Source organism: Pituophis catenifer, unplaced genomic scaffold (assembly GCF_029215685.1).
Source record: "Pituophis catenifer annectens isolate HBS135680 unplaced genomic scaffold, rPitCat1.0.hap2 SCAF_5, whole genome shotgun sequence".
In the NCBI taxonomy this organism is placed as follows: Eukaryota; Metazoa; Chordata; class Lepidosauria; order Squamata; family Colubridae; genus Pituophis; species Pituophis catenifer.
Window position 1 is genome coordinate 36895897 of NW_027256885.1, and position 16217 is coordinate 36912113.

The following is a 16217-nucleotide window of genomic DNA, read 5'->3' on the forward strand; positions in this document are numbered from 1 at the left end:
ATCAGCCGGAAGGATGGACGAGGAAGTCAGTGTTGCTACAGGAGTGTCTACCAGAGGAAGTCGGAGGAGTTCCTCCAGGTCGGGACCAGCGCAATAAAGCTTTGTCGTTACCAGAAGATGCTGCAATTGCACCAGGATGTGCCCATTGGCGTTGAATAACGTCCAAAAAGAGCTTAGGCAAAGGAATTACCTCCGGTTCTGAAACGGACTCTGAAAACAGACCCTCATGAGGATCTGGAGGACCCTGGGGCTGATCCTGAGAAGTGGCTACCACTCCCATGTTAGTGGTTGTTGTTGCCTTAAACAATAAAGATTTAAACAAGGCAGATCAGAACAGGCCTGAAAAGGAAGGCTTGTCAGGGGTCATGCCTTCATCATCGGAGAATTCCTGTTCTCCTTGATCTTCCTCCCCCAGCAGGGAATCAGCACTCTGCATGGATTGTTGTGAGACAGATGGGTCAACTAATGGAGGTAAGGCCATTGAGAGTGGAGCCTGAAGATGTGGCAGGGTATGGCATAAGTGACCCTTCTGCTGTAAACCCACTGCTATGCCCTGAGAAATGGCTTCAGCAATTAAGTTTCTCATGTCCATAGACAGCCCAGATCCCTGGGTCTCCTCTGGGCGGAGCCCCGCTGCAGTAGGAGTAAAGGTGGCCTCTGGGACAGAGGTCCTAGTGGAAGCAGGTCTTGAGTGCCTGCTGGTGGAAGCTGCACTTGCAAAAGGCAGAAATTCATCCTCCTGTCCAGTAGCAAAGACAGATGGAATCCCCCCAGCTCCTTCTGGAGACCAGTCGCCATGTAGCACCTCACTTATTTGAGGAGACAAATCAGGCTGCAGGGATGCAGGGAAAACCTCCTCAGCAAAGGAAACAGTAGGTTCCCTAGCCTCCAAACCCTGCTGTTAGGCTTTAGAAATTTGTTTTTCAAGCACCTTGTGGCGTCTTTTGGCATCTCTATCTGATGCAGCAGAATCCTTTTTAGATAAATGCCTCTTAGAGCTCTCTTTTTGAGAAGCCCCTCTAGAGGAAGCCCTGGGCTGGACTCTTCAGCTCTATGGAGCCTAGGGGGTTCAGAATGCTCCATGGGTGGTGATAACTCCCTTTCTGCCATTCTGCCACCGCTCACTCGTTTTATACAGACAAGATCTAGAAGGAAACTCTATGCCAGATCAGATCAGTCTGTTGCTCCAAGGCTGTGCTGGATCCTTGTGGCAAAATCCAGGAATCTCAGTGCTCCTGCAAAGCGTTCTGCTCTGAAACTAGCACTTGCAACAATGCCCGCTCCAAAAACTAGCCACACCCCTGCATTGGACTTAAACCAGTGCTGGAATGGAAATTTTCCACTCATGAGCACCCTGTTGCGCAATTGCAACTTGCAGAGCTCCCTGCAGCTTTGTGCAAGTGCTGAGGTGCCTCTACGCCTCTCAGCTGGAAGAAAAACGGTGTGAAGGCAAAATTGCCTCTCCCAGCGCCGTGCGGGAAACTCCAAGGCTGCCAGCCTGCTAAGGAGAAACAAAGTGCGCTGAGCTCAGCAACGCCACCACTCTAAGCGCTCCGCTGCGCTACAGCTGATGAAAAGTGAAGCGCGAGAGCTGACTCCGGCTCTCCCAGCGCCTCCGCCGGCCACCAGATGGCCCAAGGCATGGAAGTAATGAGCCTGGCAATGCCGCCGCTCAAAACACTTCTAGGGGGGCGAAGGCGTGTGTTAAGGATATTGTTGTGTTACCAACCAGCAGAGTAAGTGCACAGAGAAACGGTACTGAGAGCAATGAATACAATACATACAAACTGGTTTAACAAAGCTTTTACTTTGTAGTGAAAAACAATTGCATAGTCTTTTAGTCAATCCAAGTCTTTAGCCATTCAAATCAGTCCGAAGTTACAGATATCTTCTTACTTACAGCAGTTGGTAATAAACAGCAATTCAACGCTGGTAACAAATCACGATGGTAACAGATCCATCCATGTCTTCACACACGACAGTAACAGTTCCAATCAACAGTTCCAGTCAAGCAGCAAGTCAAGCAATGATGAGAGCAGGTCCAATTAAACATAAAATGTGTTGCGAAAGCTATGGCTTGAGAATCTGAACAGGGATATATTAGCCTGTCCAAAGGGGAGAATGTTAGGATATGGTGTAAGTCTAACAAGTTGTCCAGGCAATATATGTGTTCTATCACTTTAAATGTATTCTGTAGCTTTATGTAATGCTGTAACAGATGTAATGCTGAGTAATTGTACTGATGAGTCATTGTAACTGACTGCTGACTAACTGCTGACTGCAATTATCATAATTGTACTGTTGAGTCATTGCACTGCTGACTTCACTTATCTTAAGTGGATAATTACTAGTGTAAACTGTATATAAGAAGGAAGCCGAGCTATAGTCATTGTTGGACCTGCTCTCATCATTGCTTGACTTGCTGCTTGACTGGAACTGTTGATTGGAACTGTTACTGTCGTGTGTGAAGAAGTGGATGGATCTGCTATCATCGTGATTTGTTACCAGCGTTGAATTGCTGTTTGTCTGGTAAGAAAATATCTGTAACTTCGGACTGATTTGAATGGCTAAAGACTTGGATTGACTAAAAGACTATGCAATTGTTTTTGCATAGTCGTTTTTGCATAGGGTGAGGGCCCACCCTCACCCTATGCCAACAGGTGATGGCGGTTCTACAGCTCACAACGGAGACACCAGCTCACACACCAGCGGCTAGGTGGGTAGGACTCCAGGGGCCAGCACCACAGAGGATCCCCATTGTTGGGTTGACCCCGGATTTGCTGCTTACCTATGTTGTTCCCTTCAGGGTGGTGGCGGTCAGTCCAGGCTTGCCAGAGCAGACCAGCTCACTCACCTGCAGCGTGCTGGCCCTTCCAGAAATCCGAAATTGTCCCAAGGCGATCAGAACATCTGGGATCATCCTCCACTCAACAAAAACTTCTTGAGAATCCAAGCAAAAAAATCCTATTGTCCTAGACTTGAGAAGTAGAACAATTTAATATACGTCTCTCTTGGCTGACTGAGTTGAAAAACTGAAGTTCAGGGGAGGTGTGGCCAAGATAAATCTACAACTCAGTCTCTGGCAATAGGATTAAAGTTAACCCTTGCTTGGATTCTCCAAGCAGCGCACTGGAGAAGTTATATGGTTTTTATTTGGAGATGACAGAATTGGATAAGATACTCACAGGAACAGATAAAATTGTATAGTTACTTACTGTATTTTTCAGAGTATAAGACGCACCTTTTTACCCCCAAAAAGAGGGTGAAAATCTGGGTGCATTTTATAGTCCGAATGTAGCCCCACCCACCCTCCAGCCCCCACCCTCTGCGCGTCGCATTTTCTGGTGGTTTCAGGAGGCAGTGATCCTCACATTGCCAAAAATGAGCATCACATTTTCAGTCTCTGCACGCTAGGAGATGGGCGGCGGAAACGGTTATGGTGCTGCTTGGAACCAGCTGAAAACCGCTGCTGCGTTTTCATGAGGCCATGCAGCTCTGCGAATTGCATCAGGGAATCGGGGAGGAAAACACCAGAAAGCGTGATGCATGAGCGCGGTCAGCTTCTGCTCCTGGCCTGGGAGACGGATCTGGCCAAGAGGAAAGAGAAAGTGAGACTGCGGAAGAGGAAGAGGAGGGTGCACGGCTTTGCGAATTGCTTCGGGGAATTGGGGAGAAAAACGCCAGAAAATGCGATGCCTGGAGGCAATGCTCTTTTTCCTCCCTGATTCCCCGAAGCAATTCACAAAGCCGCGCACCCTCCTCCTCCTCCTTTTCTGCAGTCTCACTTTCTCTTTCCTCCTGGCCAGATTCGTCTCCCGGGCCAGGAGCAGAATCCGATTGCCCTCAGCCTGGGTAGTCTGGAGAAGGGGCAGGCCAGGCGGCAAGCACCTTGCCTTACGCCTCTCCACGCAGAAGCGCCCGCTTTGCAAGAGCATCGCCTCCATGCATCGTATTTTTCGGTGTTTTCCTCCCCGATTCTCCAATGCAATTCACAGAGCCGCGTGCCCTCCTCCTCCTTGGTGGCTAAAGGGGAAGAAGAAAACTCTGGGCACGTTGAGAAAGCACACTCTCCTGTTGCTGGAAGAAGGTCGAAGTTGGTTTCTCCCCCCCCCCCCTGCTTGCTCTCTTAAACTGAACTGCACTGCTTTTCTGACTTGTTCATAAATGATCCTGGGAGAAAGCAGCAGCCGGCCACTGCGGAGGCAGCACTGATCCGTTTTGGGTGGTCAAAACGCCAAGTGGCTGTGGGGTGCTGAGACATTTCTCCTTCACGCTACCTCCCCCCCAGCTGCTCAGTGCAGTTCAGTTTAAGAGAACAAGAGGGGGGAACCAACCTTGACTGCGGATGGAGCCCCTCTGGGCACTAAGACCGTTTGGGAGGAGAAGGTGGCTGAGGAGGGAGGAGTGTAGGCACAAGGTGCGGGGGGGGGGGACGGACTGCAGGAGAAGCAGCCCTTCTCCCCTTCTTCCAGCAACAGGAGTGTGTGTTCTCAATGTGCCCAGAGTCTTCTTCTTCCCCTTTAGCCACCAAGAGCTCCAAGTTCTCCTAGGGTCTGCCTGGAAGCAGCTCCAGCAGTTCTGACGGCTGCCTTCACAACATGTGTGAGGACTGGAGATCCCCACTCCCTATAGCAGTAGACTTCTCCTTAACCTCCCGAGATTTCTGCCCCCATGGCTGCTGTGCGGCATAGGGTGAGGGTGGTCCGTGCAGACTACCTGCAGGCTTTGGGTGTTCTGAGTGGGCTTGCATCTTCAAGGAACTGGTGGCTTGCTGGGCGCTGCGCAGGAGGTGCAAGGCAAGGCGCTGCCACCCAAAAACTGTTGCCACAATCTCCGCTGCCTGGAACCGCCCGAAAATGCGATGCTCTTTCTTTTGTCTCTGCACGCCTAATTTTTGGAATTGGAGAGGCAGCGGAGATCTCCAGGCAGTGGAGATCGCAGCAACAGTGTTTTTGGGTGGCAGTAGCTTGCCTTATGCCCCCTGTGCAGCACCTGCTTCGCCAACCAAGTCCCAACCTCTGCACTTCCCCAGGACGCTTCCAGAATCAGGCTCTGACCAAAGCAGCAAAGGCGCAGGGGGCTTGCCGGGAAGCCCGGCACCGTGTTTATGAGATGGCAGCGTACAGGAGGACTTAAGTGCTGCGTCTCTATGGGGCCTTGCTGCAAGAAAGCCAGGCTTTCAATGCCTACAGCTATAGGTAGGAAGACGGGAGCGTCTCGAGAGTGGAGCCTTCGGTGCCAAGGCCCACTTCTGCCCCCATGAAAATCATCCCCCACCCTACCCACCAGTTAAATAGAGTGATAGGATTTGTTTTTAACTGATAAAAAGATCTGTGCTACTCATTATCAAAATCCGAATGGAAGTGAGGACGCTGCTGATCCTGATGCTGGTAGGCAGAGGCAGAATTCTTTTTTTCTTGTTTTCCTCCCCCAAAATTAAGGTGCGTCTTATACTCCGGTGCGTCTTATACTCCGAAAAATATGGTACTTTGTATTAAATTAGAAGAACAACAAGTAAAAGAAACAATGATAGCATGGGCAAAAATTTTTGGATATACAATAGAGCTAGATAAATGGCGGCAACTATGGGAAAGAAACTATAAGTTAGCAATGGCAACAGCATATAAAGAGAACTTGTATAAAATGTTTTATAGATGGCATATGTCACCGGAAAGATTGGCAAAAATGTTTAAAGATAAATCAACTAAATGTTGGAAATGCCACCAGACGCTGGGATCGTATTACCATATGTGGTGGACATGTGCAGAAGCGAGAAACTATTGGGCAAGAATTCGGATATGGCTAGAGAAAATGACTCAGCAACATATTGATTTAAAACTGGAGCTGTTTTTGTTGGGTATTTTACCTGAGAAATTTAGTAAAGAAAATGTATATTTGATTATCCATGTAATAACTGCAGCGAGAATTGTATTTGCACAAAATTGGAAAGCGGAAAAAATCCCTACAGAGGAAGAGGTAATTAAGAAAATATTAGAATGTGCAGAAATGAATAGATTAACATTGGCAATTAAAGGGAAGGAAGAATTGGAGTATTATATAACTAGGAGCCTTGGTGGTGCAGCGGACTAAGTGCTGTTATTAGCACTTAGCTGCCAGCTGCCTGCAATTAGTGCGAGTTCAAATCTCACCAGGCTCAAGGTTGACTCAGCCTTCCATCCTTCCGAGGTAGGTAAATTGAGGACCCAGATTGTGGGGGCAATAAACTGACTTTGTAGAAACACCGCTTATGGGGGGGTGTATCAGGACTTTTTTCCTCTTTGCTAAACTGGGTGTTGGTCCTACCTGATACACCCTTTTTCGGCTGGAATGAGAGACTCCAGGCATGGGTATCACTCTGTCTTCTGGCTCTATGGACTGAGTTCAATCTTAAAGAGACGCCCTCTTTTGCACACGGTCCCAGATTCAACGATGTCCCATGGGGTTCCAGGATACTGCACCTGCAAAGACACCCCTAGAACACCTCCAAGACCAGACCCCCGTGTTAGGGTGGGGCTGGAGTCTCTCGTTCCAGCCAAAAAAGGGTGTATCAGGTAGGACCAACACCCATTTTCCAGGTAGGAACTCGAGACTCCAGGCATGGGACTTACCAAAGGCAACAGTCCTCAAGGGTGGGAAGTAGTCTGGTCTTCCCCTCCAGGCGTCTCCAACACACGCTGTAGAACTCTCTGACCAAATGCTGTCTCTGCCGAGGTATAAGCATCAATCCTATAATGTCGGATGAACGGCAAACGCGTTGACCATGTTGCCGCTCTGCAGATTTCTTCAACTGATGCTCCAGTCGCCCAGGCCGTGCTGGTAGCTGCACTGCGAGTCGAATGAGCAGTTATACCCCTGGGCCGAGGCAGCGACTGAGCTTCATAAGCCCTGGCAATGGTAGCTCTGAGCAGTCTGCCCACTGCTGAACTCGTAAGCTTCAGCCCCATAGTTGATGGCAAGAAGGACACAAATAAGGCTTCCAACCTCCAAAATGACTCCGTCCTCTTAATGTAAATCTTTAATGCCCGTCTGACATCAAGCTTATGCCAGATCTTTTCTCTAGGATGAGATGGATTCGGGCAAAAATCCGGAAGGACTAACTCTTGTGCCCGATGGAACCAAGAATTAATTTTGGTCATGAAGGCCGGATCTAAACGTAAAACAACTCTATCCGCATGAAAGATACACAAGTCTTCCCTCACAGAAAGGGCCACTAGCTCTGAAATGCGTCTGACTGATGTAATGGCCACGAGGAAAAGAATCTTATGTTAAGAAACTGAGGTGAACCTGTCTAAGCGGTTCAAAGGGTGCGATAGACAAGGCTTGCAACACTTTCTGGAGATCCCAGGTGGGATAGCGGTGTACTACTGCCGGTCTCAAGTTAGTAGCCCCCCTGAGGAATCTCCTTACGTCGGGATGTTGTGCCACTGAAATTCTCCTCCCACACGATAACACTGAAGCCAAAGCAGCAACTTGCCTATGAAGGGTTGCTGGTGCCAACCCCTTCTCCAAACCTGCTTGCAGAAACTCCAGAACCTGCTCCACAGTGGCTTTGGTCACCTGAATCCTCCGCCCCGAGCACCATAAACTGAATGTTTGGCAGGTGGAGTTATAAATGCACGCCGTAGACGGGCGCCTGGCAGGCTGCATAGTCTCTATCACGCTAGCGGAGAAATTTCGCCCCTCAAGCAATCGCCGCTCAACCTCCACACAATTAAGTTAAGCCATTGTGGGTCCGGGTGACAAATGGGCCCCTGAGAGAGGGAGACCCTGTCGGGTGGAATCTTCCAGGCCTGTGCGACCGACAGACTCACCAGATCTGCAAACCACGGGCACCTCGGCCAATGAGGAGCCACCAGGATGAGGTCTGCTCTGAAGTGTAGAGTCCAACTGAAAACCCTCGGAAGCAGTGCCAGAGGAGGGAAGGCATATAACAGGCCCCTGGGCCAAGGGCAATGAAGAGCGTCTACTCCCTCTGCCCCCTGACACGGAAATCAAGCAAAAAAACGGGGTAGCTGGGCATTCATCTGTGAGGCGAAGAGGTCGATGATTGGCTGCCCGAAACGTTTCACAATCTCCTGGAATAATGCCGGGTCCAGGCGCCATTCTGACTGATCTAAGGCTTCCCTGCTCAGCCAATCCGCCCACGTGTTGTCCTGTCCTGCCAAATGTTCCACTTTGATGGACTTCAATGTGTGCTCTGCCCAACGACAGAGCCTCCCTGCCTCCTTCATGAGTGTCTGGAATCATGTACCCCCGTCTGTTGATGTGGGCTTTTACTGTAATGTTATCTGTCATGAGAAGCACATGGCGGTTCACGAGGTAGGGCTTGAATTTCCTGAGTGCCAAGCAGGCCGCTCTCACCTCTAGCCAATTGATGCACTTCTGTGACTCTGCACGTGACCAAACACCCTGCACCATCTTATTCTGGCAATGAGCCCCCCATCCTACTAAACTGGCATCTGTGGTCACTGTGACCATCTCCTGTACTAGGAAGTAACATCCCTGTGACATCTGCCTGGACATCCACCAGCTCAGAGATGCTCTGACCATCCCCGGGATCCTGACCTTGACCTGCGATGTTGCTCTTCCTAACTTCTGGAACGGTAACATGAACCATTGCAGAGGTCTGGCGTGAAACCTCACCCAAGGAACAATCTCTATGCACAAAATCATCTTGCCTAACAGAGTGGAGAGCTGTGCTAAGGTCACTCTGGGGGCAGAAAGCACCTGTTTTGTCAGACTCCTGATGTCTTCCAATCTGTCCGGAGACAGGAACACCTGGCACTGAATGGTGTCTATAACCGCCCCTAGGTGAATGAGTCAATTTATCAGGTGAAAATGGCTCTTCCCTACATTTATCGAGAAGCCGTGAGCCTGCAGACATTGGATCGTGGCGTTCAGATCCGACTCTGCCCAAGCTAGAGATGTTGACTGTACCAAAATGTCATCCAGGTAAGCCTGAATACGAATTGGTTTGGATCTGAGTACCTCCCCCAATGCTGCCAGGACCTCCCCCAATGCTGCCAGGACCCTGGGGGCAGAGGCTAGACCAAACGGCAGGGCCCAGTACTGGAGATGTCTGCTGTCGTAGTAAAACCTCAGGTACCGTCTGTACTCCCGATGAATCGGGATGTGCAGATACACATCTGTGAGGTCGATGGAGGTCAAGAAGTCCCCCCTCCGAACATTTGCCAAAATTGACCAGAGGGAGTGCATCTTGAACCTCCGATACCTCAAAAACTTGTTTAGGCCCTTCAGGTTAAGAATTGGTCATAGTCCCCCCAAAGGTTTTTGTACGACAAACAGCATTGAATAATAATCAGTCCCCTGTTCTGACAAGGGGACAGGCTCTACTGCTGCTATGTCTATCAGATGCTGGGTGGCTGTTTCCATAAACCTTCTTTTGGTTATGTATCTTGACTTTGGGCAACGAACAAAAACCTTTGGGGGACCCGCAAGAAATTCTAGTGCTAGACCTGAAGTGATGGTCTCCTTTACCCATGCATCTGTGGTGGATTTCTCCCACTGGTCTGCAAAAAGGCCGAGATGGCCACCAATGGGAGCTTCGTGCCTCCAGTCAACAGGTTCTGTGAAAGGAACGCAAGTTCCCTCCGCGAAAGAAATGCTTGGGCTGACCTGCTCTGCTCCTATCTGTTTGTCCCATCCCTGACTGCCCCGACTGACTGCCCTGGCCCTGGTAAAACCGTCTCTGACCTTTATTGAAACCTGTCCCCCCATGGGGACGAAAATAAGACTTTTGATCCTGCAAAGCAGGTCGGGCGTCCGCCTTTCGAGAGAAAGCTGGAAGAACCTTCTTCCTGTCCTTTGGTTTGGATAAAAGGGGATCTAAGGCTGATCCAAACAACTTGGACCCCCGAAAAGGAACAGAGGCCAAACGCCATCTACGCTTGCGATCTGCTTGCCAATTTTTTAACCATAAGAGTCTCCTAGCCGTCACAGTAGATGTGATGGCTCGTGCTCCAAATTTTGCTGAATTTAAGGTGGCATCAGCTGTATACTCCGCTGCCGCCACTATCTTATTGAAATCCTGATGAGCTCTGAGGTCTGAAACTGGCACCCTATCCTGCATTTGCTTAAGCCACAACAGCGATGCTCTGGTGAAGAAAGACGCTTCCATGGCTACTTTGATTCCCCAGGCCGCCGCCTGGTGAGCCCTCTTGAAAGCCCGTTCTAATTTACGGTCATCAGGTTTCAGTACCTCTTCTGGCTCTGCCAAGGTGGCTGAGGAAGAAGACAATGCTACCACCGGTTCATCCACATCCGGAATATTCAGGAGCTCCGTGAGAACGGGTGTGTTGTTATAAAATTTCCTCTCATAAGAAGAGGAATTGGCATAGGTTCCTGGCGAATCCCACTGTTTCTTAATCATATCTAAAAAAAATTGGGGAGCCGGTATAATATCTGTCTCTGTAACCGGTTCCAAAAACAGTAAATCTGCCAGATCCTGCTCTGATCTAACCCCAGTCTCTTCCGAAGTGCCCTGCTTCGTGGTGACCTTAGCCTTTGTTAAGGATATTGGTGTTGTGTTACCAACCAGCAGAGTGTAGAGCACAGAGAAACGTTGCTGAGAGCAATGAATAAGAGATGTGCAAACTGGTTTATCAAAAGCTTACTTTATAGTAGAAAAACAGTCTCATAGTCTTTAAACAAATTCCAAGTCTTTGCCAGTTAAATCAGTCCAGTAGTTACAGATATCTTCTTATCAAACAAACATTAGTTGGTTAGAATAACAAACTCACTCTGGTTCACAAACCACGATGGTAGCAGATCCATCAAACGATGATAGCATAATGAATAGCACTCCTCACACAATAGTAGCTTATCATCAACTGAATACGTTACAGTACCTTTCTTAAATACGTTCACAACCCAGTGATTATCTAATTACAGCATGACTCAGCATTACAATGAATCAGCAGTAAAACTTTAAAGTCACACAATACATATTCATATTAAAGTCACAGTACACATATATTGCCTGGACAACTTGTTAGGCTCAAACCACATCCTAACAGCCTTCATTAGTAAAGCCTTAAAACAAACCCTTGAAAACAGGTTGGTCTGGTAACAGACCTTCTTCCTCAGATAATTCCTGATCCCAATGATTAGTAGCCCCTGTTAATGAGTCCTCTGACGCTGAAGAGGAAACTGAGGCCTCAGATTCCAATTCTGACTGTGGCCTGACTGGTCTCAGCTCAGCAGAACTCTGGGTCTGTACCACCTCCACATTCCTCCGCTGTGATCTGTTGGACCTTGTCTGACCAGCTGCTAAGCCGCGCTGCACTGCCTCAGCAATCCATTGCTGAACTATCGCTGGCATCTCAGCTACCTTACCAGTGGCTTGCCCCTCTGATTGAGGTGCCACTGAAAGTGAAGGAGATACACTACATCTCTGTTCTCCTTCCTGCTCTCTTTCCAAAGGTGGAGGAGACAATTCTCTAGACACTAACAAACTGGTAGATGGCCCTGGTTCTGCTAAGTCCAAATCGGAATCTTGAATAGGCTGTGGATTATCCAAATGTCTACGCTTTGCCGCTGCCTTTTGACTCTTTTCCACTTGTTGTTCTAAGGCATTATGCAAACGTTTCTCCGCCCTTTCCTGTGCTCTGGATGGACTAGTGAGAGCCATAGCCTTAGCCTTGATATTAGCTGCTGCAGTTTTACTGCTAGACTTAGACCCATGGTCACTTTTGTTACTGCGGGTTGATCTTTTGGGAGAGTCTTCACTTCTCTCCATAATGGGGCAAGAAAAATACTTTAAATCTCTATCCCACCAGTATTACAAGGAGCAATCCCCAATTGAGGAATAGATGCAACAGCCTCACGTGATCAGATGAAAACGATTATTCGAGGCAAAATACGTAGATCAGAGCTGGAACTGAATTAAGCAATCAGTCTCTTCAGTAATTTTAAAAGAGGGGAAAAAAGGCCTGGGCAGACCGAGACCAGCTGCACTATGGCCCTCTCCCCCCCCCCACCCCGCCCCGGCCAGCAATTTGTGACCGGGTCTCCTCTTCACCTCAGGGTAATAGGACCCAGGTCCGGGCTCCCTTTGTTCCTCTCTGAGGGCTTAAGCTGCACTGGAGGGCCGAGAACCGAGCCCTATGGCAGCTGCTGCTCTGTGCCTTAAAAAAGGGGAAACCAAATGGCCGCCGTGTCCGGTGACCTCCTCAGCACTATTTTGGTGCCAAAACACAAAAACCTCCAGTCGGTGCTTCCACCCCCCTCCTTACTACTTACAGCCTCGGAGGGTAGGCGGTGCAGGCACAAAGGCAATAATGTCCACTCTGCCGAAGTCCACTGCCTTACTGGAGCCAACACGCGGCTCAGCGCTCCACAAAATGGCGGCCACTCAAGCCACCAACCAGCTGAGATCCCCCAGCCTAACGCCCTGCAAGCAGAAGCAACAAATAATAAGATTAAGGCTGGGCACGGATGCAGCAAGGGGTCCTCCGCTGAGGAACCCCCCTCCCACGGCGTTCTTGCTTTGGTGCGCGCGCCCGATGGCAGCTGCCACCAAATCGCACCGCCGCTACTCTTCTATCTTCCTAAACTCTAGTACACCAACAATAAGAAAAAAAAACAAAAACAAAAAAAAATTTAACAAGAAAAAACTATTAAATTTTTACACTAAATTTAAACCAGAGAGAACTCTAACTCCGTCCGAACGAGGTCAGGACTGAGTTGAATCTGGGACCGTGCGCAAAGGAAGGCGTCTCTTTAAGATTGAACTCAGTCCATAGAGACAGAAAACAGAGTGATACCCATGCCTGGTGTTCTGTCCCTGTCCCACACACACACCCCCACAGATGGCCCGGAGTTAATAAACCACACGACAAAGTCTTTGAAGATAAAGCTGGCAGCAACCCAGTGGCTAGCTGCCAATTCAGACTTTACTCACACAAAACAAAGATTAGACTGCAAGCATTCCGATAAAGCAGGCAAAGTTTCAGCAATACAAGGATTAGTCCAAATGCAGTCCGACAAGGCAGGCAGAAGTCCAGTAATGCAGAGATCATGGATTATTTCTAGTTTTTGCTCGTCACAAACTGAACCGGCCACCACACCCACATTTATACCCTGTGGGGTGTGGTCCAGTGAGTCAGCTAATCTCTGGCACGCCTTCCCCTCTGCTGCGCACGCTTCTCCCTGTGCCGCTGTCGAGGATCCAGCCAGCACTTATCTCCTTCGTCGCTGTCCACCTGTGGCTGAGGGGACGTGCTTGGCTCTGGGCCTATCTCTTGGCCTTCGATGTCCTCCGGAGGCATTGCCAGAGAGGAGGCTCCTGGAGAGGGAGGCCTTGCCAACTCCTCTCCCTCACTCTCAGAGTCTGCATCTGTCGATAGCCCAGGCTCAGGCAACGGAGCCACAACACCTGGAGTCTCAAGTTCCTAGCTGGAAAATGGGTGTGGGCATGGCCAGCGCGTGACGCATCTGGCCCACAGGCTGCGAGTTTGACAGCCCTGCTATAAACTATCAATTTCTGATTGCCAATAAGCTATGGAGAGCATAATACAAACCCAGAGCAGCATTTCCCAAGAGGGTACCAGGTAGTGGAAAGCTGAGGTTAGTGTATCAAAGTAGGAAAAGGTAATTGTAATGGTATGTGGGAATGACCTTGAGAGACAGGAGAAAGAACGGCAGACTAGGCAATGGTCAGACAAGCAGCAGCTGAGTCCACAGAAGGAATGGAGGTGTGGTAAATGTTTCAGAAGGGACCCTTTCTAGTGTCTTGAACTGTAAAGGCGGGGGGGGGGAGATGTACTTTCAGACTTGCAAAATTCTGTTAATGTAAACCTGACTACCTTACAAGGCTCACAATAACCCACATTCAAATCACTTCTCAGTCATGAAACTCTCATTAATGGCCTATGGCTCTATTGTTCACTCTTGCAATATGTGAGCATAAAACAGAAGATGAGTAGGAGCACAACTATTCTTACCTTGAGCTCTCTAGTGGAAAAGAGAAATAAGAGTAATCAATGTAAATGAGTAAGTTTACCACAGATCCTGGGCACCACCTTCATCCACAACACTTACCTGTGGTTTGGATACATTCTTCTTGAGTTTGTTGAGTGTCTTGCGGTTGTAAGGATCACCACCTGGGTGCAACTTAACTGTTGTATCACATGTCTCAGCATGGAGTTGGGGGAACATGTGGAGTGCTTCCTGTATGGGGAAGAAAGTAAATGTGAGAAGAAGCTTCTTTACAACCTGCAGTTGTTGGGTCAATTCATTCCACTTTCTGTTGTTACAAAGATCCCAAGATGTTAGGGACTAGACAAATCAGATATTTAAATAGAGAGAGAGATGGCAACATCCTGAAATAATAAAGTTGGGTATAGACACTGAAAAGACTCCAGAGACAACAGATTAGATATAGGAGGTGGTCTAGGGGAGAACTACCCCTGTATATAAGTAGGACCAGACTACTTATTTCCTTAAAACAGAAAAGAACATCACTACTTAACAGGAGTCTCATTGATTAGAAAAATTGAACTACAGGCTATTCAAGCAGACACCAATAGTACAAAGTCCTGAAAATCAGGTGATCCTAAAGAATCAGTTTCATACCCTTGGTCCAACATGCACTGCATGTCTAGAGCCTGGGCAATGTGACACCAAAGAAACCTCAGTTTTTCCCCTGTATTTGAAGATTTTATTTTTTCTTATTTCACAAACTGTTTTTAAGCATGATGGGGAGGAAATGGCTTTTCTTAGCTAGGAGCAGGATGCCTCATTTTAAAATATAGAAAAACGGCCTTTTTGTTTGACTTGTCTGATCATTACAATAAGGCATACAGGTAGCCCTTGTTTAGCACATCCTCTTATTGCACATTAGTGCGACCACAATTGGGACTGGCAACTTGACCATTAAGCAGAACAGTTGCTAAGTGAAACCTTGACTATGATTATATTATTTCAGCTTTCCTTTGCTTTACAGACTTGCAAAGGTCACAAATGCAATGGTTGGTTGTAAAGTTACTTTTTAATAACTGCTGTAACTGTGAATGGTCACTAAATGAGGCATTTGCTAAACAAGGACTACCTGTATAAATCCTCTTCCCAATATGATACATGCAAAGTTAAAGTTTTCACATTATATTGCTAACACAGGGGGAAAAAGGAACAACCAAGCTCTCCTGTTTATGGTGAAGATTTTGCAAAAATCTCTGGGGTTAAGAGTACACTATAAGTAGAAAATGTTAAACAAGTGGCCAGCAAAGTAGCACTTGAGATACTTCTAAATACCACCCATAGATCTTCAAACATAAAATCCCCCCCCCCCCAAAAAAAAAGACATGGCTAAAACTCATGAGATAAATTTCAGCATTTTGACTTAGATTTTGTGAGGCCTTAGGAATAGGGTCACTGAAACCTTGTGCAATGTAGTGATCAAGTTAAATTTCATTCTCATTTAAAATGCCAATTTAAATTTCTGGCATTCCTGCCACCATATATAATTAATACCAACACCATACAAAAAAGATGCTGACTCATGAACTGAAGGGTGACAGTGCAGAGCCATTTACAAGCAAGATACATGACTAGAGGAACTGAAACATCAAAGGCAACATGGAGTTAAGGCTTGGGTTCTTAGCCTATGTAAACTATGATTCTGTTATAAACCTTTTGGTCTTCAGGGCCTCTCCTTGCTCCCCAACTGTTCTTGTGAAGGTGAATGAGAAGAAAACGCTTGAGCCAAATCTTGGCAACAAAGCAAAGTCTATACTTAGAATAAATACCCTTTTCCAAAATCAGTCTGTGGGGGAATAGCATATTCTACTCGCCCTCTTTCCATACCTGTAGCGATGGATTCAGTGACACTCTCTTCAGCACCTTTTTCTTATGATCGTTCAAAATCCCATCAATTTTCCTCATGGGCGGGAGATACAGTTCATCTGGGATAGGATTGTCAAAACAGATGGCAAAGGTCACAAAAAAAACCATCCAGGATGGGCAGGGACAGGAAACCTGCAATGCAGGACATGGGCAGCCAGCATCCTGCACTAAGGAAACCTGGCTGCAGTGGACTGAATTCTAGACAAGCAAGTGAAAGGAACAAAGCAAGGTTTCAAAGGTCACATTTCTTTTTTGGCAAGACCAGATTTTTCAAAATACTATGTGTTCCAAATAAGTGCTTGCTTAAGGACCACTCTACTCCAGGTGTTCTCAAATGGTGGGTCCCCTAAGAA

At 47.8% G+C, this 16217-nt stretch overlaps 1 protein-coding gene across 1 annotated transcript in view; it reads right to left on the bottom strand.

The window, feature by feature from the left end:
* PRR12 (proline rich 12) overlaps positions 1-16217 on the bottom strand; it is a 113937-nt gene that overhangs the window by 51422 nt on the left and 46298 nt on the right. The window contains exons 11-12 of the mRNA XM_070944435.1: positions 15826-15923; positions 14062-14190 (exon numbers count right to left, since the gene is read on the bottom strand). Of these exons, the coding sequence (XP_070800536.1) occupies positions 14062-14190; positions 15826-15923 (227 nt within the window). The remainder of the gene's footprint in view (positions 1-14061; positions 14191-15825; positions 15924-16217) is intronic.